The sequence below is a fragment of the Misgurnus anguillicaudatus genome, chromosome 25 (assembly GCF_027580225.2).
Source record: "Misgurnus anguillicaudatus chromosome 25, ASM2758022v2, whole genome shotgun sequence".
NCBI classification, from domain to species: domain Eukaryota; kingdom Metazoa; phylum Chordata; class Actinopteri; order Cypriniformes; family Cobitidae; genus Misgurnus; species Misgurnus anguillicaudatus.
The window spans coordinates 29,640,011-29,662,662 of NC_073361.2; the positions used below are offsets into that span (position 1 = coordinate 29,640,011).

Genomic DNA, 22,652 nt, shown 5'->3' on the forward strand with positions numbered 1-22,652 from the left:
GAAGTAGATAGTGATTGTTTACATAAAGATAAGTAGGACGTATTGATAATATATAATTGTCTTAATCGATTGTCAAGATGGCAAGATTTATGGTTTCCAACATTGTTCTTCAAGAATGCTTTTAGCATAAGAGTCCTAACTCGAGTACAGTTGTGGTATGGAAAGATTCAAGAAAATTGGGGGTTCAGGTGTATAATTTTGGAGGTAAATTTGGTGGGTTGTAATTGTTAGTTTGGATTATTGGAGGAGCTAGATCCCCCCATTCCCTTCCAAAAACTACACCCACGGCTGAGTGGTTTGGTGAAGTCTTAGAATGCATTAGAATGTATTATATTATTGTGCTGATCACTTCAAGTTAGTGCATTATACAAATATGTTAGTTTATGATTATTAGTTTATGGTCTTCTGCTTTAGATGTCCAGAATAGTTCCATTAGCATTGGTGGCATTAATTTAAAATGTAACTGGGATGTTTTTGGTTTTGTTAAGTTGTATAATGCAGTCCTGTTTGGTGATTAGGTCAGATGTCATACACACTGAGTCTATGAAGATCATGAAATTATTTGGTATAAACTATTGGAAAAAACTATTTCTTGTGTGCCCTTTGCAGTCTGGTATTTCAGCCTTTTTTATTAATTTGATAATGCAAGCATTCAGAATCTGAAATATTAATGGTTTTTATTTGAGATAGATCATTCTTTTACTGTATATTTGATGTGCTAAAGCTGATTGTATAACTTGCGTGACAATATAAATTGATGAGACGGATGCATCACACTCCTTGATTCTACACCTTTTTTTGTTACCACAGAATCATGTAAAACTGAATTGCAGGTCCTGGAGGGCCACTGTCCTACACAGTTTAGTTGCAACCCAAATTAAACACACCTGAAAAATCTAATTAAATTCTTCAGGATTACTTGGAAATAAAATTCATGTGTGTTTGATTAGGGTTGGAACTAAACTCTGCAGGACAGTGGCCCTCCAGGACCCAGGGTTCCCCACTCCTGTTATAGATGCTAAAAAAGTGCTTACCTCAACAGCTCTCCCAGTTCAATTCATGCAAGAACTTCTAAACCAAACATGTGATGAAGGCGGCAGTGTAACTCTGCACTGTGAACTCTCAAAACCTGGGGTTCCCGTGGTATGGAGAAAAGGAAAACAGGTGATCCATTCTGGAGGAAAATACCACATTGTGCAAGATGGGTCTACTGTTGAGTTGAAGATCACTGATCTAAAACCTGAAGACACTGGAGACTATGCCTGTGATTGTAAAGACAACATCAGCACAGCTAAAATCAAAGTCAATGGTAGGACCAAGCGCTTATTTAAACCCCCTTCAACCATGAAGAATGCTTATTTTGTGATTTTAACGAGTTCCATATTAAATGGTAACGTGGTACGCATTGTTTAGTCATTTAATGAGTTGCATTTTGGGGTTTATAGTTTGAATTTATATATCTGTGGTTGTGGTGTGTCTTTTATGGTGGTTCAAATGCACTAATTAAAGCTTGTCCAGAAGAATGTTTACATCTAGCAATGAAATAAAGTCAAGAACAAATGATCTTACAAGATGCTGTTCTTGGTTCAACAACCTTGCCTTCTTCAGCCTTACCAGTGGTCTTCAAGCAAGAGCTACAGAACCAGGAAATTCAGGAGGGGGACAGTGTTACTTTGCAAAGTGAACTTTCTAAACCTGGGGTGCCTGTTGTATGGAGGAAAGGAACCCAGGTGATCCATTCAGGAGGAAAGTACCTCATCAAGCAAGTTGGGTCTAATGTTGAGTTGAAGATCACAAATCTCAAACCTGAAGATTCTGGAGACTATGTTTGTGATTGTGGAGACAACACCACCACGGCTAAAATCAAAGTCAATGGTAGGACTGAGCTAACATCCGAAGCCATTTCAACAATGAAGATAGTGTTTGTTTTGAGATCTATATGCTGTTTTCTATAATGTTTTAATGTTCATGGGTACTAGGTATGTGTGATACCTAGTATTGTGTTTTGAGTTGTTTTGTTAGGTTTGTAGTATCTTGTATTTTTACATCCAGCAATGAAAGTGATTTTCACAATGTAAAGTGTAAATGATCAAACTAGATGCGTTCCCTGGTTAAACCACTTTGCCTGATTCCTCAGCATTACCAGTGGACTTCAAGAATGAGTTACATAACCAGGAGGTTCAAGAAGGGGACAGTGTTACTCTGCACTGTGAACTCTCAAAACCTGAAGTTCCTGTGGTATGGAGGAAAGGAACACAGGTGATCCGTTCTGGAGGAAAGTATGTCATCAAACAAGCTGGCTCTATTGTTGAGCTGAAGATTCTTAATCTTGCATCTGAGGATGCTGGAGACTATGCCTGTGATTGTGGAGACAACATCAGCACTGCCAACATCAAAGTCAATGGTAGGATTATGCTGTTATTTGAAACCCCTTCAACGAAGAATCTTCTTGTTTTGTGATCAAAATTGCATCTCTCCAATAATGTCTTCATGTAATGTTAGTATATACTGTTTCAACACCTTTGCCTGATTTCTCAGCATTGCCAGTGGTCTTCAAACATGAGTTACATAACCAGGAGGTTCAAGAAGGGGACAGTGTTACTCTGCACTGTGAACTCTCAAAACCTGAAGTTCCTGTGGTATGGAGGAAAGGAACACAGGTGATCCGTTCTGGAGAAAAGTATGTCATCAAGCAAGCTGGGCATACTGCTGAGCTTAAGATTACTGATCTTAAACTTGAAGATGCTGGAGACTATGCCTGTGATTGTGGAGACAACGTCACCACAGCCAACATCAAAGTCAATGGTAGGATTATGCTGTTATTTGAAACTCCTTCAACAACGAAGAATCTTCTTGTTTTGTGATCAAAACTGCATCTCTACAATTATGTCTTCATGTAATGTTGGTGTATACTGTTTCAACAACTTTGCCTGATTTCTCAGCATTGCCAGTGGTCTTCAAGCATGAGTTACATAACCAGGAGGTTCAAGAGGGAGACAGTGTTACTCTGCACTGTGAACTCTCAAAATCTGGAGCTCCTGTGGTATGGAGGAAAGGAACACAGGTGATCCATTCTGGAGGAAAGTATGTCATCAAGCAAGCTGGGTCTATTGTTGAGCTGAAGATCCTTAATCTTGCATCTGAGGATGCTGGAGACTATGTATGTGACTGTGGAGACAACATTAGCAGTGCCAACATCAAAGTCAATGGTAGGATTTTGGTGTTATTTGAAATCCCTTCAACAACGAAGAATCTTCTTGTTGTGTGGTCAAAACTGCATCTCTACAATTAACTCTTCGTGTAATGTTGGTGTATACTGTTTTAACAACTTTGCCTGATTTCTCAGCATTGCCAGTGGTCTTCAAGCATGAATTACATAACCAGGAGGTTCAAGAGGGGGACGGTGTTACTCTGCACTGTGAACTCTCAAAACCTGGAGTTCCTGTGGTATGGAGGAAAGGAACACAGGTGATCCATTCTGGAGGAAAGTATGTCATCAAGCAAGCTGGGGCTACTGCTGAGCTTAAGATTACTGATCTTAAACTTGAAGATGCTGGAGACTATGCCTGTGATTGTGGAGATAATGTCACCACAGCCAACATAAAGATTAATGGTAGGAGATGGCTCATGAATTAATGCATTTTCATCAAAATACTCTAGTTGAAATGCATCACATTTGTCCAGAGGGGCAGTCTTGATCTTACTTGTCTAGATAATTGTTATAAATTCAACATGCTACAAGTCAATCTATGGCAACTTATACCAATCTTTAAATTGGCAGCTCTTCCAGCCATTTTTACACAAGACTTGAGGAACCAGACAGCTGTTGAAGGAAACAGCATCGTCTTCCAGTGTCAGCTCTCCAAACCAGACGTTACCGTTGAGTGGCGCAGGGGTGAAATTGGCCTGTGTCCCTGTGCAAAATATGAATTCAAGCATGATGGCCACCACGTTCAGCTGGTCATACATGATCTTGACCCTTCTGACTCTGGTGACTACATTTGTGACAGTGGAGATCAGCAAAGCCATGCACATCTTGAAGTAAAGGGTAGGCTTACACGGAAATCACATATCTTTTGTCGTTGTTTTCACTTCATGATGACCTAGAATCTTGTTTTACATACTTACCATTTTACAGCTCAGCCGGTTCTTTTTAAAACGGCTCTGGAAAATCTGGAAACTGAGGCTGAGGGAAATGCAGTTTTTAGATGCGAACTTACCAAACCTGGAGCCAAAGTCACCTGGAGGAAAAACAATCATGTAATTGAAGCAGGAAGCAAATATCAACTCAAACAGGATGGGGCAGAGGCCGTTCTTACTATCTACAAACTGCAAGGAGGAGACTCTGGAGAATATTCCTGTGAGACAGAACATGATCGGACGTCTGCCAAACTCAATGTGAACGGTAGGAATCACCTGATAAAGATCCTCATCCCTCATAATTATCCCTCTTATTTGATCATCCTCTTTTCATCATCATCATTCATTATTACTACACCATCCTCAGCCCTATGTCATCCCTGCTACAGCAGAGTACAGAGGATTTTGGCGCAGTTAGCATAACTACTCATGACCTGCCAACTCATGTCTATCATGACCTGCCCTGAATGTAGTTTAAAAAAAATCAATAGCATTAAGGTGTATGTTTGCAAATAGCTAAATGTTGTAGATGTTAAATTGATATTGAGGCTGAAAAGTGGTCATTGAAATATGTCTTGAGGTTGTATGTTGCTTTCTTTTGTCAACTGAAACATTTGGGATGCTGTGTTGGACAGAGCCTGAAATCATGGTCTTAACTGGTCTGAAGAGCTGCATTGTCAATGAAGGTGAGGATGTCCATTTTGAATGCCTTGTCTCTCATGACAATGCACCCATTGTTCAGTGGACACTTCAAGACATTCCACTTCAGAACAATGAGATGAATGAAATCCGAAAAGAGGGCAAAAGACACACGCTCACACTACGAGGGGTCACCCAGAAGGACTCAGGGACAGTGTCCTTCCATGTGGGTTCCCACACTTCTTTCGCTTGTCTTACGGTCAAAGGTAAAAATGAACTTTTTAGATTATTAAAAATTTTTTTGAATCCTTTAACCATCCCAATATTGCATTTGAGTTTCAAACACATACTGTACACTGTGCTGTATTGTTTCTTTTACTGTATTACCAAATGCATCTCTACATCTGTATGGCTATGACCTTGTACTTCACTAAACTGTTTTTGCATGCAACTAACCATCAAATGATGCATCAATGCCACAGCACATTTTCTGTTCATGGATGTACTACATAAATGTTGTCTGCATTTGTCAGTTACTGCTTCAAACTGCATCATTTTTGGTTAGCAATTAAGTTGTATTTGTTTGAATATCGTATGTACTGTAGAAGTAGTCAAGATCCACATTGTTGACTATTAATAATTTGCAATAGCTTCACTGCTCTTAACTGTTTCTGATTTCTGAAATCTAAGTTTAGGCATACCTTGTCCCTGCAAATACAAATTGCAGAGAGATATCAAGATCTTTCAAAATGCAGGTTTTGGGGTGTTGCATATGTATTTTACTGTGTACTGTAATCTTTATTTTACTGTTTCCTGTCAGCAATCCCTGTGCAAACATTTGTGAAGGACTTGTCAAGCCAAGAAGTCGATGAAGGAGACAATGTCACATTATGTTGTGAGACTTCAATCCCAGATGGAAATGTGACCTGGAAAAAAGGAACACGAGTCCTATCCGATGGACAGAAGTATTCTATAAAGAGGCAAGGCACAATTCAAACCTTGGTGATCCATAAGCTATCTGTAGAAGATGGTGGAGAGTACATATGTGAAGCTGGAGACAAACAGAGCAAAGCCACACTGACCGTTAAAGGTAATAAGCTTGATTGTTTTTTAAGATCCTCAGTAATAATGCAATTATTTCTCAATGTTTGCCCATTTCACACTCCAAAAATAGGGGGAAAAATGTGCATCTTAAATCATGGATACCTAGACAGGTTTTATGTAGTCTCTTGGCCTGATCCAAGTCTTCAAATTTCACAATGTTATGTATATTTTATTGGTGCTGTCCTCCATTCTTGGATTAAAATGTGCAATGTCACATCAAAATTCCAAGACTGGGAATACATCATCTCACATTATAATCAATTTTTAATAGACTGGCAGTGGGCAATACTAAGATCTCTTTTGAGCTTTGTGAAAGAACTTTGATAGTTCCCTTCACCGCCCTTCCTTCCGTCCATTCCCTAGAGTATGTAAAAATCACACAAGAATTAAAGGATGTGACTGTGATAACGGGCGAAGATGCAGTCTTCAAGTGTGAAGTGTCCCATTCAGGGATTACGAATGTCGAGTGGTGGCTTGGCTCCAACCACCTTCAAAACAATGACTTGAATCAAATCAGCTGCAGAGGAAGGGAACACAGCCTAGTGCTGAAAATGGTCACACCAGATGATTCAGGCGATGTAGCTTTTGTGGTTGGTCAAGAGAAGAGCGTCGCCTACTTGATGGTTCAGGAGAAACCCAAAGGTAAAACGCACATTAAAGTAGCAAGCAACCAAATTATTTGTCTGTCATTACCAGGTTTGTAGTAGCTGCACTAATTTTCCGCAATAGTAACAAAAAAGCTTCTAACTGCTTTTATTCCATTTTCCAGTTACGCTCCAAAGTTGTAGCCTTTTGTTAAATTTATTATAATTTTGTTCCAATACTCTTTAAGACATCCAGCATCACATTTTGTCTCATTTCTACTGGTCTTAATAGTTCAGTAAGTTGTTTCATAAATATGAGTTTCTTATTCAGTGAATCTCTATTTAAAGTACCAAGTGTTTTCAAGTGTCTAAGTGTCTAAGTCTGTAGGCAAACATTGTGATGATTGTGACAGCACTTAGGTTTGGGTTTCTCCTGTCCATAGTCGTATTCTTAGAGAAGCCTCTGGACATAACTGCCAACGAGGGTCAAACAGTCACCTTATCCTGCATGACCTCCGACCCTGAGGCCTCTGTCACCTGGTACAGAGATGAGGAGACGATAAAGGCAGGGAGCAGGTTTCTGCTTTACAAGGATAGAGCTGTTCATCAACTCCGCATCCTTAGGGTGGAGGAAGGAGATGCAGGGCTGTATACTTGCAAAACCAAAGATGCAGAAAGCTGCGCCACCCTTACTGTAAAAGGTAAATGGGTTTGTAAACCTGTGACATTTGTTGTTTCAAATGTTTCGATATATTAGATGCGAATGGGTTCTGAGAAGACCAGACTTGATTTCTTTTCTTTCCACTTTGTAATTGCCTACTCTACTGTGGAACAAAGAAAAGATTGTTGATAGCGTCACAGCCCAGCTGCACACAAGGGATTCGCCAATCTTTTAAAGTTGAACATCTATATTATATACTTTTTTTCTTATTCATCAGAACAACCTGCGTTCTTCCGCAAGGAATTAGAAAACCAGAAGGCAACAGAGGGAGATAGCATATCCTTGCGCTGTGAGCTCTCTAAGCCGGGTAAAAAAGTAGAGTGGAGAAAGAGTGGAGTGGTGCTTTATCCCAGTAGGAAATATGAAATGATACAGGAAGGATGTGTACTGGAGCTCCATGTCCATGATCTGGATCCAGAGGACAATGGCTACTACACATGTGATGCTGGAGACCAGTTGACCACAGCATCAGTCACAGTCCAAGGTATTAAATATCAATCCTAAATTAGTCTTTTATTTGTATCTAAGTGTATCTTAGTTGCCAATTCAACTATAAGATGAAACAAATAAAAAGGTAGTTTTAGAAAGTATTTGAACATCAAACATATGTCCTCATAAAACTCTAATGACATACTGCAAACATCATAAATGTATGACACTGGTGGTGACCTAAGGATTTATATGTCTGGTCTCTGCAGAGACTGAGGTCCTCATAGTGTCGGGTATAAAGAATACAGATGTGTTTGTGGGCGAACAGGCAGTTTTCTCCTGCCAGCTCTCTCGCCGTGCAAAAGGCAGAGTTCAGTGGTGGCTAGACGGCACTCGTTTGGAGAACAATACCTTCAGTGAGATAAGTGTAGGTGAAGATCATGTCCACACCCTTACCCTAAGGAACCTCTCTCCTAATGACTCGGGAACAGTCCTGTTCAAAACGGGTGCCCTGACATCCTCTGCCAAGCTGTTAGTGAAAGGTACCAGTCGGTGTGCAGGGGCTGGTGGGAACTAAAACCCTTCTGCTAAAGGCTTTGCAGAACTGAGTCTAAATGGACTAATATTGTGTTCATGAATTTCTTAAATTAATAAATACAGTAAATCACTTAGTTATGCATTATGCGTTAAGTTGTTGTATCAGTTAAAGAAGATAAATCTAAATCATTAATCTCGTTTAATCTGTTCTTCAGAAATGTTTTGTGACAATATCCCTAAAGGGGCAGTCACACTAGACTTTGAGCATGCAAATATTTTTCTGACATTACTCCGGATATGGGCGGGAAGCACTTCGTCAATATAAGTTGTTTGGCATCGTCAATCTTTGCTTTTCAGTGGAGAATAAGGTCATGCCATGACATACGTGTTTTCTACTGGTCACATATATCTACATGATTCGAATTCGCAGTTGAGAATCATAACTTTAGTACTTTGGAAATTCAAAATATCTTCGCACGAGCTTGGGTTGTCGCTCTGACACAATAGAATGTGTATGAGGGATGCGCGATAGTTTGCATGTCATTGTCATTGGGCATCTCATCGGTGAATCCGGTTCCGTGATTAGAAGTAAATCGCCATCACCTGCCTTTAGATGGAGTGGCGTTTGCTACACAGAGCCGTGGTCCACTGACAATCGGGGCAACTTCGCATTAATTATCGCGGATGTATCGCTTGTAATATATATGTGATATGGCCCAGCTTGTCAGTAAATGCCGCTCCATCTGAAGGCGGGTGGTGCCGATTTGCTGCTAGTCGGGGAACCCGCTTTACTGATTGGATGTGCCTGATATTGCATGCAAATTATTGCGTATCCCATGATAAAAGTGTAGTGTGACCGCCCCTTAATCCAAAGTGGTTTTCCAAAGACTGTAGTTAAGAAAATCTTTGCCTATCCAACCTAAATAATGCAGTAGTGCCACAGCAAGATGAAAATCTCTTGCTTTACAGTTCTTGAGTCACCTGTGCCTAGAATTAATCTTTGTATTAGCCGCTTAGATTCTTTGTTATAAGGAGGCTATTGCTATTGATTTTTTTTGGGGGGGGATAAAACCTTTTTAATTACAAATGTAAAACTTAAAACGCTTTTGATAACCTGAACCTGGTATGCAGGGGAATGTTGCAGCTGGTTAAAATATACAGGAAGTAATTGAAATTCATGGATGCATATAGTCCATGTGCCATTCATTTCTAACCTTAACCAGTCAGCACATGGCTGCAATTTAATGGCTTCTATTTGAGTACTAAATTGAAATACTAATTATTAAAATAGTGAACTGATATAAGGCTTTAACATGGACATAATCATCTAATAATAAGACAATATAGTGTAGTAAACATCAACATGTTTGTTTACTGTAAAACATTTGATTCCAAGTATACATAAGTCAACTTACAGCATTACAGTGCCTTTAATCATAACTTCACTAATTTAAAATCGAAGTCCTTACGGTCACTCTGCAAATTAAATGGATAATGGTGTTGCTTTGGCTTGCACTCTAATTATCCTTAACAATCTTCATTATATACATTTATTTTCCATCTGATGCATGTAACCTGATGTTGCAGATAGTAGCCTTTGTTAGTTGTATTTGACCATGATGTCCTTGGTCAGTTTGGAGTAGAGAAGTAAAGAGATAGCTTATCACAATACATTTTGAAAGATTATAAGATTGTAAAACATAGTGGCTTCAAAACATAATGTCTTATGTGAACTGAAAAATGCACTAGCCTTGCATTGTAGTTGCAAACTACTCTATACACTACTCGAGGACTAAATGAGGTTTGAGGTAAAGAGCTCTACTCCAAAATAGACTGGGGTCTTGTGAACCCAATATCATTTACCCACACCACCCATCCTGTATAGATCCCAATGTGGAGGTGGTCAGTGCCATGGAGGACCAACATGTAGCAGAGAACCAGCCTGCAGAGTTCATCTGTCAGTACTCCCGACCAGTCAAGGCTGTATGGAAGCAAAATGGCTTACCTGTGCAAGCCGATGGTCGCAGGGTAATAGTGGAACAGGACTGGACAGTTGCGCGGTTGTACATTAGCTGTGTGGAACCCCAGGATGGGGGACTTTACTCCTGTGAGGCAGAAGGGACTTCTGTGGTGGCGCACCTAAGGGTGCAAGGTGAGCACACCTGCAGTCCGAAAAGCAAACATAAAGAGTCAGTACAGTCCAGACATACAATATCATTCAAAGTCAGATAAAATAAAAAATATAAAAGCTGTTAAGGGTTAATTCATGTATCATTTTGGGACAGATTTTATTGGATTCTTAAATGACAGGTGGTGCTGGCTGGCTTTAAACTAACATTCTGAAACATTTTTTTTTTCAAAATTTGGAAATGTTGGCTTGTATTAAGCTGGCAATGCAAGAAACATCAATGTGCTTTTAGTGCTATGCTTGCTTTCTATGCTACCCAATGCAGTATGCTAGATGCTAGTGAAAAGTTGCATTAAAGCTTATTTGATGCAATAAAACTACTGTACACTGCTCACACCAGATTGCAATGATTTGTCTAATGTGTCCAACAGTGCTCTTTCAGCATGCTTAAAGCTCTCTTATGATTTCTTGCAGCCAAACCCATTGAAATTGTCCAGGAACTGAGTAATGTAGAGACCATTAATGGCGGGGAAGTACTTTTTGAATGTGCCTTATCTCGCCCTGAAATCAAAGACTGCCGGTGGCTACTCAATGACCAGCCTCTGAAGGAGTCTGCAAATGTGGAGATAGTTTCTTTCGAGAGTGGTCGGCGCCATCTTCTGCTTTTAAAAGACGTGCATCCTTGTGAAAATACAAGAGTTACATTCCAAGCTGGCACAGCAACAACTACTGCCCTTCTGTCTGTTAAAAGTATGGCATTTTTCCTTTAAACTATCAATAAATATGCTAAAATTTGCAGTTGTGTTGGCAAATTGTAATTTATGGTTGTATAAGCAACCACAAACAGATACCATATACCGGTATATACTTTAAATTTATAAAAACCTAATTAATCTTTCCTTGAAGATGTTACAGCTTTATCTGTTTAATTTGTATTATGTTGCTGTTTTAATGTCATGAATGTGTCTTGTTAAGCCTGGCAAGTGAAGGTGGTCAAGCCTTTGGAGGATAAGACGGCCATTGCAGGAGAGCAAGTGGAGTTCACTTGTGTTTTGAATGAAGCTGTGCCAGAAAGTGAAGTGACTTGGTATGCTAACAGTGTTGAACTTCAACGTGATGACAGCTGGACCATGAGAGTCAGTGGCTCTTCATACAGCCTTATCTTGAAGAAAGCAAATGCTCAGCCAACACAGGAAATCACTTTTGCAGCTCGTGATGCTTTATCAATGGCCAAACTCACCGTAATAAGTAAGGGATTGTGCCAATAGGAATACTACTAAATCTTCCTACAGTATGTTCTCTTTCTTTTTGTCTAACCTTTTTCATTCTGTTTTGTTATTTTCAGCTGTGCCTGATCCACCTGAAGACCCAGAGTTGGTCAGTAAAGGCCCAACTTTCGTTACACTTTCTTGGTTTACCCCCCTCAATGATGGTGGAAGCCCAATCCTGGGTTACCGTGTAGAGATGCGTCTTGTAGACAGTGTCCTCTGGCTGCCCTGCCATACAGAACCAGTGTGCAACACTGAATTTCTGGTTGAGAACCTCATTCCAGGAGCAGGTTACAGGTTCCGTGTTGCAGCAATTAATCGTGCTGGCATTGGTGAACCCGTCCAATTACCTCAAACCGTAAAACTTGGTAAGCTTTAGAATATATGATCAACACAATTGCTCTTGTTGAATTCTTGTTGTGTTTCATTAACTGTTTTTCAAATGCATATGTGGTTTTCAGATGCACCAGTGACCATGACCAAAATGTTAGGCAGCTCTGAGCTCCAAAAAGGGAAGATAGTTCGTTTGGAATGTGAACTTTCTGCAGAGAACAAACCAGTCACATGGCTCAAAGACAACAGAGAGATAGAGGTTGGGGTCAAGTACCAAGTAGTTACAGATGGCAAGAGCCAAGTTTTGCTCATAAAGGATTTTCAGTCTGCAGACCAGGGTGCCTATTCTTGTGTGGCCTCAGAGGAGGCAAAGACCTCACTCAACCTTAACCTTAAAGGTACTTTACTTGGCATAACCTTACATCTTACTGTCATTGTGTGGAAATAATATTTTAAGAGTGACTTGGCCCAAAATATGGAATGGCTCCACTCCTTTATTCATGATAACTGCATTTTAACCAATGTAAAATGCTGTTTGTAGGACCTACATGTATGAATGTAAACCTAATGCATGAGTAAAACTGATCTATGGTGTTTAACTGATTAAAGATAACACAACAGTTTCTGAAGATGTGGGTAGCCAACCCACACTACCTCCTGAAGCTGCTTCTGAGGGAGATTTGCACGATCTGTGGGAGGCGGTGGCCAAGAAGCGAAGAATGAGCAGAGAACCCACATTAGATTCGATTTCGGAGCTGCCAGAAGAAGATGGAAAAGAAAAGGCAAAAGGGGGTAAAGTACCTGAGAAAGAAGTAAAAGAGAAGGAGAGACCTGTTGAAGCACCTCCCAAATTAAAACCAGAGCCTAATCTCTACACCAGTTCTGATGAAGACTCTCTCAGTGGGACAAGCCTGGTGTCTTACCTTAAGAAAACCAGCAAATCTTCTGGAGCTGTGGAAAGTTCCACTGAGACTAGCGCCTCCAAAAAACTGTTTGAGCACTTCCAAATGACTGAGCAGTCAGCTTCACAGACAACTGTGGAGCCCCTCATGGAGGCTAATAAAGGCGATGAATTGCTGGATGCTGCTGTCAAAATTCAAGCAGCCTTCAAAGGTTATAAGGCCAGGAAAGACATGCGACCAGTCTTTAAAGAAGTATTCAAAGATCAGACAAAAGAGCCCAATGGGACTATTCATCTAGAGTGCATTGTGGAAGGAAAGCCTGAAAAAGTTCGCTGGCTGAAAGATGGTGAACCCTTAACAGATGGCAAGCACTACCATATAGACATCTATAACGATGGCACCTGCTCTCTAGTAGTGACAGCTGCCACGACTAAAGATACAGGTGTTTACACTTGTGAAGTCACCAATAAATTTGGCGTGTCAACACACAGTGGGAAAGTCACTGTGGGTACATCGAGAGAATCTTCTGGGCGACGACCACTAACATTGGGCTACAGTGCAGATAGTGAACCTGAGAGCTCCTCAGGAAGCGAGATGGATGAGACTTTACGTCAGGCAAGCAAGCGTTTACGCCGGCTTTTGCGTACCCGTCTTCCTCCAGATGTGGAGGAGGAACCTTTTGTGAGTGCTGATGAAGGAGATCTACCACCACCAGATCTACAGTCATACCGGGAAGATGACCAGTATATCTACATTCGCTTTGATAATTGTAGTGAAGCTCAAGTGGCTTCTCAGCGCTTCCAGGAAATGTTTACTTATCAAGGAGTACCCATTGAAACCGCCATCATAGAAGCAGGCATTAAGGTAGAGCTGCGTATCACAAAGATGGGCTCATCACAAGATGGCTCCCTAACCCCAACTCAGGAAAGTCCAACGCCTGGTTTCGTGACAGCACCTCCTGGTATGACAACTCCTATACTTGCATGCAGTTTTAATATTTATGTACTTACTGTTATCTTTAATTCTTTATATATTTGCATGGTTAAAAGCTTGGTTATGTTTGTAATGAGAGTCCAGCACCTACAGCACTTTAGAAATTCGCAGAAATTATGAAAGATCATGAACTTTAAAGCTAGGGCATGCAATGTTTCTGTCTTATTCAGCATTATGAGTCAAAAGTGTTGCCATGTACTGTTCATTTGTTTTGTTTGCCTTCTATTCACCCCAATCACCTACCAACCTCCCAGCGGCCCCCATCTTCCTTACGGAGCTCCGAAGCCAGGATGTTCCGGATGGATTTCCAGTCAGTTTTGACTGTGTGATCACTGGCAAGCCCCATCCCACGGTGCGATGGTTCAAGGATGGAAAGCTGTTGGAAGAGAATGACCACTACATGATCAATGAAGACTTGGATGGCCGCCATCAGCTTATTATCACAGCTGTTCTCCCCACAGACATGGGCGTATACCGATGCATGGCTGAAAATGACAGTGGCATCGCCTCCAGCAAGGCTGAGCTAAGGGTGGACAGTGAGTACACTGTTAAAAGAAAGTGTTATTTAGCCTACAAAATTGAACTTTAAATATAGATGAAAAAGCAATGTAATCTAAAATTGTGTTAACTATCACTTTTTTTACTAGTGCATGTACAAACAGTAAGAATGTGTCTACATGTTCATTGAAAAAAACTGATGTTTTGGCATTGCTTTACAAAATACTTTCTTTCTTTAGATCCAGCAAATACACACATTCTCAAAACACTTTCGATGGATGCTCATTCACTGTTCAAGATAATATTATAAGACATATATTTATTAACTCTTTCCCCGCCAGCTTTTTTCATGATTTTCACAAAAGTTTAATGCCTCTCAGAAAATGCTCTTCTTCTTTAAACATATAAACATACAATATATTAAATGAAAGAACAGACCCTCTCTCTTCAAAAAAAAAAAAAAAAAGTTTCATCCTACCTTCATTAGTTCTCTTTTTATCACCTCTCAAATATGGTTAGGTTTCTTCAAAAACACAAAATTTTGACGTAGACGGACATACAGCTGTTTGCCCTAGGGCGGTACTTCCAGGTTTTATAAGTTGGTGGATAATAGCTGTATTGCAGATTGACAAGATAACTCCTCAATGGTGGGAAAGAGTTAATATATATTTGCATAAACATAGAAATTCTCTCAACCGTTTGCTCCTGTGTTTTCAAAACATTTAAAATAAGTTTGATTTCATTACTAATTCAAGCTTTCATATCTTTAGTGTCATGCAGTTCAGATTATGACACGGCAGCTGATGCCACAGAAACATCGTCATATGTCAGTGCTAAAGGTTATGTGTCTAGGTAAGATCTCGTTTCATATTTCTGCACATATTTCACAGTGATTATAAAGTCACCATGAAATTGAAATTTTTACGGAATATTGTAGGGTTTTTATGAATTAATTCTGTGCGCTTCATTATTTTTATTTATAATCTTTAATCAAAAACATTAACCTCCTGCCCTCCTTGAAATTACCTCACTTCTTTTTACGAATAATGATGCGAGGACGGGACTGCTCAAAGATTGCGGGGATTAGCAATTAGCAACATGGCCTTCCAATGATCAACTACCAATGATCTAATCAGTTCTCAATGGATGAGTTCTCGATGGATGAAATCAAGTCCTGCCCTACATTTTGTTCTCAATTCAGAAACCGTTTCAATCGGATATGCCATGATACTGCAAAAAGACAATCGTTACTTCCGTTTCATGGTGACTTTAAAGCTGCAATTTTGCCTCTCTAATCTCTATTGGCATCTCTGCTTGAAACATAAAACTACAGATTACTTTAGTTAAAGTTTGTTAACAACTGACATTCCCTGGAAAATCCAACCCAACGCCTCAACTTAAAAATCAGTTTACTGTTGTAAATCAGGGCAAGGTAAGGAAAGTTTAATCACTGATTGTATATTTGGTGTAGATTAGACTACAACAGCTAAGTGAAATGATAAGATGTCATATCTTAGTTAGCAGTTAATTTTTTATGTCACTATTTTTATGTAAATATTTGAGTTATTCTTTTCTAGCTCAGAGCACAGAGACACAGAGGCCTTTGAGTCGGTAGCAGAGGATGAACAGCTTCCCCAGGTTGTGGATGAGTTACATGATCTTATCCTCAGTCCTGGAGCACCAATTGCCAAATTGAGTGTTACAGTCAAAGGTAGGCTTTGTGTTCTTCATGTATGCAATTTTTTTATTTCATACTGTATTTTATCAATATTGTTTATATATATGATTTATTGAAGTGTCTGCATGTTATTCCATAGAAAAATGGTCTTGATAAGGTTTTAAAAAAAACATACATTTACAGAAATTAATAACTTGCTTATCTAAGTAACATTTTTATCCCCTTTTAACTTTCATGATCCGATTAGTTTCTTTTAGATAAAATGGAATCTTAATAAGATCTCATGGGTGGTTTCCCGGACAGGGATTAGCTTAAGCCAGGACTAGGCCTTAGTTTAATTAGAAAATATATCTAGTTTTAAAAAACATGCCTTACAAAGGGCAAAGGGCACTGATGTATTTTAAGATATGTCGGTGCAAGTTGTTTTAGTTTGGACAGCTCTCACATTTATTTTAATTTAGGACTAATCTAATCCCTGTCCGGGACACCTCCCCATAGAAATTCAGTTTCACTTAGAAATAAATCTTACTATGGAAGTAAAATCGGATGCCTTTTTCAACTTTAAATCTGCAGGATTTCCTACTCCAAGGGTTTATTGGTTCAAAGATGGCACCCCAATTCAAGCATCCAGCAGAATTTCTTTGTCATCCAAGCGAGATGTGCACAGTCTTGAGATTTTGGATGTTAACCGCGAGGACAGTGGAGAGTACTCGGCATACATTAGCAATATTGCTGGCTCCGCCTATTCTTCAGCGCGATTAAGTGTATTGGGTAAATGTAACTTGTATGCTTTTTCTTAATCAATAGTTTTTAACTGACTTTAATTCAAATATTTTTTCTATTAAAATTTTACTTTGTTTGGTTTCAATCATGGTAGAGACTGTCTACAAGTTTCTACTGTTTAATTAATTTATGCTTATTAGGTCCTGGTGAGCGCCTAATGCCTGAACAAGTAAAAATGAGAGGTAAACATCTGCATTATGCGACATATTCTCTAATACAGCACATTTGATCATAAATACTTGAATCACATGGTGCAAACCAATGCAAATGCACCATGTTGTAATTTCCGATTTATTATTCTTCAAGACTCACAGAATCATTTGCTGTATTGATATTAAAAGGTTATGCATGCATGTAATTTGTCGACTGTATTTTGCCACAAATAGAATCAAAGGTGCCACTTGTGCCACCACGCTTCCTAGAGAGGTTCAGCAACAAGAAGGTGAAACAAGGAGCAAGTATAACGCTGTCAGCCAAAGTGGAAGGTATTGCCATGTAAAAACTGCTAATGCATGGTGATTTGAGTCTTTCATAACTTTCTGTTTATCTATTGGTTTACTTATTGAAGTATTATGTATTTATGTGCTTTATATCTTTTTAATTCTGACAAGCAGAACCCATCATTAGGCATGTTAAGGTTAGATTTACATGTCAATATTTTCAAAGGTTCCCCGACTCCATCGGTGAACTGGTTAAAGGAAGTGTCAGAGAAAGATGTTTTGTGGATCAAGGCAGACACACCAGGTTACAAGGTGGCCAGTTCTGGTCGTCAGCATAGTCTAATCCTCATGGAAGTGGGAAAGGAACACAGTGGCATGTATACCTGCATTGCCACCAACCGTGCTGGACAGTCGGTCAACACGGCCAGACTGGACGTTGAGCCTGGTCAGAAACTTATAGTTTACTACTTAACATAGAGATGTAATTTTTTTCATAATATTAACTACTTAATTTAAACAATAATACCAAGTTTAACAACGTAGAGTCTTTATACAGTGGCAGTATTTTGACATTTTTGGTTAATAAATGAATTAATGTTATTACAGACATACTTGATTACAAGAAAATATTAGGCCAAGTGACATCTCCAAACAAATGATGCAACTTATTTTGAAATTTCTGAGCAATTATATGTAGTTACTTTAAATCAAAATCAGTTTGAGAAATATTTGTATTTTCTGCCATTTGGTTTTAATATTTGATATCCTATAAATACTTACTTTATAAAAAAAACTCTAAATACTTGGTGTGACTGTACTGTGTGTGATCTAAATATTGATTTACATTAAAAAGAACACTCTGGGATTTCAATTTAAAAATGACCCATCATTTTTTGAATGTATGTTCATTGTTTTGTTACTCTTTAAACATATTTTTATTGTCAATTTACCTAATCTCACTTGTGCTTATTTTCATCATGCTTGTACGTTTCTGTCCAACAGCACCAGAACAAAAGGCCAAAGTGGGACCAGAGTAAGTTTAGACATAAATGTTTACGGCTATAGATTGGTTAAAGGAGCTGGTTTACAGCTAAAGTTATAAATTGGTTATAGTTTGGTTGGTTATAAGAATTATACATAATATATTTTTTGCAGGGTTCTTGGAATTACCATCAGTCCACCACACGAAGGTGAATATTTAAGGAATTTTAAATTACTATATACATAACTGTATGTTATGTTTGCTTATACCAGTGCTTCTCAAATAGTGGGGCGGGACCGCCAGGGGGGCTCGAAGCGACACCAGGGGGGGGGCGCGCGAGACCCTGGGGAAAAATACTTTTTCAGGAAGACATTACACCCCAATCACGCTGATAAGCTGCTTGAGTTTTTATTATTATTTATTGATTATATTTAATTTAATTTTTCAGTATCAAATGGTCAAAAAATATTATACTTTAAATAAGGATTGATTTTTTTTATTTCAGGCAAATTGATGCATTTTAAGCCTTTTCTGTTACAGACTAAAAAACAATGTTAATAAAGTTATTCTTTGTTGTAAGTTGATCGATATTTCTTTTTTTGTGTTTTCTTTAATGTTAATAAGGATACAATGTTTTGCAAATGTGTCATTTTATAGATAAATTATACTATTTACAGTCGCGGCGGAGAGTTGGGGGGCCGCGAAATGTTTACTTCTTCCTAGGGGGGGGGGGGGGGGGCGTGACAGAAATAATTGAAAAGCACTGGCTTATACTATCAATGCGCTCTCATATTCATTTAAAGTGAGCAGGTATTTGTAAAGTTATTTGCAACACTACAAATAAAGTATTGTGATCACATGTCAGGAGAGATCAAACTACCTTACATGGGTGAAGTGGGTTCAGAGGAATTTCTACAAAAGCTCACAACGCAAATCACAGAAATGGTATCCGCCAAGATCACTCAAGGTAAGAGAAACTTATTTTTACTGGATCTTTTTGCGCAAATAATAATAATGAATAGAGATGCACCGATACATCAGCCAATAATCGGTATCTGTAAAAAAAAAAACAAATTTTCACTGTATCGAAAAAGCTGATAGCCGTAGCCGATAAATAACAGGAAAATGCAATGAATTTGAAGTAACATCACTAGTTTAATGTTCAATATTAAAGGATATTATATAAATGAATAACATTTAGAAAATGCAATCTTCTTAATTTAGTTAATGCAAATTAATATAAACACCAAACTATCGGTATCGGCACACATTAGTCTGAATAATCGGCTATAGTATCAGTGACAAAAATGTCATATCGGTGCATCTCTAATAATGAACTAAATGTTTTGTAACTTGCATTGCCACAATACTCTGAATTATGAATGTTTACATATTTGTACATATATACATTTAATTGTGTGCTTGCTATTCTATTACTGTATGTCCAGTTACTGACAAATTAAGCAGCTTCTTAGTTACAAATGTGCTCTAATATTCACTCAAAGCAGTTTGCTTTGTTTTTGAGTGAGCTCTGTGTGTCCAAATGCTTTGAGTTTTCATCACAGGGTGTACTACTGAGTACTGAAATAGAGTTACACCTGTCTTACACTCACTTTACAGATGCTTAATTATACTCTCCAGCCTTTCTCTTCACAGGAAAATTTAATCTTGTAAAAAAACACCTCTTTCTGGATTCCATAACTACTTTTCAATTCACTGATTCCATTCTTTTGTCTGTCTATCAAACTATCCATCCATTCATCCATCCTCCCTCTATTCACTCTCATTCTTATTGAAGCATTGATTTATTCAGACAGCTCACAGAACCAACAAGTGCTCCAGTGGATGAAATCTTGGCCCAAAGTAACCAGTATGTATCTGCAGAACCTCCAGTGTAACACAACAGAACCATGACTTTTTCCTCTGAGGCTATTGTTAATTAAACCAATTACTATTATTAATCCAATTACGTTCGAACTCAAAAAAATATTTCCATTAAATATAAAGGTAAAATGAAATATTATTTCCATTAAATATAAATAACAAACTATTATTCAAATTTATGAAAAAGTATTACGTACGGCTCAATGGTAATAAGTCATGGTTCTTCAAAATCAGGGCCTTTCATCACAGTTCATAATAAACTTATTTTAACATTCAGTGGTCTCATTTATTGTACAAAGTAAATCATCAAACACGGTGTCTCTGTTTCAGTATACACAAAAAATGGTTGAAACGCTTGCTGCCTTATTTATTTATGGAGTTGCATGAGCAATACTATACATTGGTGTTTGTGCAAACTGTGTTGATTTAAATGAGCATTTTATGGTGTCATAGCATGATATGGCCTAGTGCAGTGGTTTTCAAGCTGGGGGCCGGGGTTCCCAGGGGGGCCGCGAGATAGTACCAGGGGGGCCCCAGTTTTATGACATTTTATGAAATACATTAATTTATCATGAATTCTGTGTAATTAAATCTAAAAAATAAGGCTACTAACCAAAAGCATTACTTTTTTGTATAATTTAATGTTTTTTTCTATTAAAATGTTGAGTTTTAGAACAGTTTTTTGTCACAAATTTTCTTTGGGGGGCCGCGAAGGAATGCACCATACAGAAGGGGGGCCAACTGGCCTAGTGCATGCTAAGCCATAGGAGAAAATAGTCAATGACATCATTGATGATGGACCCTACAGGTGCCCACAAGTAAAAATACTGTAGTATACACTAGTTTAAGATTTACTGTAGTAAATTGTAATACACTGTGCATTATAGTAATTACTATAAAGAATTGATAAACTGCAGTAACGTTATATACTGTCTAGTATTTTAATATTTATTGTAGTACGTTTTAAAAACACTTGTATCAAGGAATTTTATTACAGTTTACTATTGTAAATACTAAAGTATACTACAGTATTTATTTTTGTTGGTGACGAGGTCAAATTATGTAATAATAAGATTATAATATTGTTCTGTGGCAATTTTCTTTTACCAGTATATAGGCTAGCATCAGTTATTTGTTTCTTAAAGTAAGTTGGAATTTGTTGCACAACATTTTGAACCAAGCGGATCCCAAACTTTGCACACCGTGTCATATTTTAACAACCCCTAACGTTAATTACTGCTTAACACATGACACATAAAATAACAGCTTTTTGTAATAACTAAACCAACCGAGTTTTACTTTGTTTGTTAGAATTTTAACAATGTTAACGTGAATGAGTTATAAATGAGATGGTGCTTACCTTTCCCTGCTGCTAACGTGCTGCTCACGTTTCCCAAAATTGCGACAAACGAAGGACAGTTTTCCTCATAATTTGTTCTCAGTATCCACCTTTCAGCGCTATTATTTTACCCGTAATTTCATATCGTATATCCATCAACTTTCTTGTGGCCCATCTTAAATGAAAGTTACATTTTCGTGAATGTAATAAAGACAACAGCCGCCTGAATTTACTTAGCGTCGTCAATAAGGCGCCAGTAGATTAATGACGTCTAGAGTGGCGTCAAATTACCGCGAGAATGATTCGAGAAATCATGCGAAGTCTGATTTCGTCTAGCTCTCGCGGTACCTTGACGTCATCAGTCTGTCAGTTTTAGCTGCGACGCATGAAGTCGAACAAGCTACTTGGTCATATGTAAATTCATTTGATAAATAAAAAAGAGATTACAAAAAGCTTTGACCAGTTAAAAAAAACTGAATACGTTATTCACGTACCATTAAATTATATTACCTGAGAAATGTTTATAGAATTACCAAAAACAATGTCAATGCTTAACAATAAATACTTTTCCATGTCTAACTATAGAGATTGTGAATAACTGGAGACGACACAGTTTCTGTACTCCACGTAAATTGTAAAATAAAATTTTTTATCCATGAGATAAGCAGCTCCCTCGTTTACATTTATGTGTTTATAAGCAGTATCGCCCGGTCCAAAATGGCGGTGACGTTGACCCGCGATTCAGTGGCCAATGTGGCGTCTAATGGTTGTACAGTACATGTACAGTATGGCTATTGTTATGTCAATGAACAATGACACCAATTGAAACAAACATGTAAACGTATAAGGTGTTCAATGTATTGGGTATTATTTATATAATATAACAAGTTTAGGTTTATTAACATTTTTATATCTAATTTATACATATAAATTATATTTTAAAATTAATTTATTACATTTAAAATATTTTATCCCAAATAACAAATATATACAGTATAGAATTTAAGGAATACATATTTTTTTACTTTTGATTGCTATTAATTTATATCTAATTTAATAGCAGGTGGTTGCTTTTCTCCCTGAAATGTATAACCAGATTATAAATTATATATATATATATATATATATATATATATATATATATATATATATATATAAAGAATCGACTGTAATTAATTATATACATTTATAATTGATTAATTTTGGCGTTGGGAATCCATGCACATCTGATGCGTGCGTAATATTGTGAGGGTGGAAGTGAACATAATTG

General features: G+C 38.0%; 1 protein-coding gene across 44 annotated transcripts in view; it reads left to right on the top strand.

The window, feature by feature from the left end:
• obscnb (obscurin, cytoskeletal calmodulin and titin-interacting RhoGEF b) overlaps nucleotides 1-22,652 on the top strand; it is a 65,486-nt gene that overhangs the window by 30,293 nt on the left and 12,541 nt on the right. For 23 of the 44 annotated variants that reach the window (XM_073864093.1, XM_073864097.1, XM_073864098.1 and 20 more), the window contains 30 exons: nucleotides 1,043-1,309; nucleotides 1,609-1,875; nucleotides 2,138-2,404; nucleotides 2,539-2,805; nucleotides 2,943-3,209; nucleotides 3,347-3,613; nucleotides 3,782-4,048; nucleotides 4,139-4,405; nucleotides 4,776-5,045; nucleotides 5,600-5,869; nucleotides 6,247-6,525; nucleotides 6,911-7,168; nucleotides 7,406-7,672; nucleotides 7,887-8,159; nucleotides 10,040-10,306; nucleotides 10,757-11,032; nucleotides 11,258-11,530; nucleotides 11,628-11,918; nucleotides 12,012-12,281; nucleotides 12,493-13,746; nucleotides 14,033-14,314; nucleotides 15,047-15,128; nucleotides 15,854-15,987; nucleotides 16,528-16,725; nucleotides 16,878-16,919; nucleotides 17,124-17,222; nucleotides 17,404-17,622; nucleotides 18,180-18,210; nucleotides 18,333-18,367; nucleotides 19,025-19,126. In XM_073864093.1, coding sequence (XP_073720194.1) covers nucleotides 1,043-1,309; nucleotides 1,609-1,875; nucleotides 2,138-2,404; nucleotides 2,539-2,805; nucleotides 2,943-3,209; nucleotides 3,347-3,613; nucleotides 3,782-4,048; nucleotides 4,139-4,405; nucleotides 4,776-5,045; nucleotides 5,600-5,869; nucleotides 6,247-6,525; nucleotides 6,911-7,168; nucleotides 7,406-7,672; nucleotides 7,887-8,159; nucleotides 10,040-10,306; nucleotides 10,757-11,032; nucleotides 11,258-11,530; nucleotides 11,628-11,918; nucleotides 12,012-12,281; nucleotides 12,493-13,746; nucleotides 14,033-14,314; nucleotides 15,047-15,128; nucleotides 15,854-15,987; nucleotides 16,528-16,725; nucleotides 16,878-16,919; nucleotides 17,124-17,222; nucleotides 17,404-17,622; nucleotides 18,180-18,210; nucleotides 18,333-18,367; nucleotides 19,025-19,126 — 7,608 coding nt within the window. The remainder of the gene's footprint in view (nucleotides 1-1,042; nucleotides 1,310-1,608; nucleotides 1,876-2,137; nucleotides 2,405-2,538; nucleotides 2,806-2,942; nucleotides 3,210-3,346; nucleotides 3,614-3,781; nucleotides 4,049-4,138; nucleotides 4,406-4,775; nucleotides 5,046-5,599; nucleotides 5,870-6,246; nucleotides 6,526-6,910; nucleotides 7,169-7,405; nucleotides 7,673-7,886; nucleotides 8,160-10,039; nucleotides 10,307-10,756; nucleotides 11,033-11,257; nucleotides 11,531-11,627; nucleotides 11,919-12,011; nucleotides 12,282-12,492; nucleotides 13,747-14,032; nucleotides 14,315-15,046; nucleotides 15,129-15,853; nucleotides 15,988-16,527; nucleotides 16,726-16,877; nucleotides 16,920-17,123; nucleotides 17,223-17,403; nucleotides 17,623-18,179; nucleotides 18,211-18,332; nucleotides 18,368-19,024; nucleotides 19,127-22,652) is intronic. The other 21 variants (XM_073864129.1, XM_073864130.1, XM_073864131.1 and 18 more) reach the window with 11 other exon arrangements.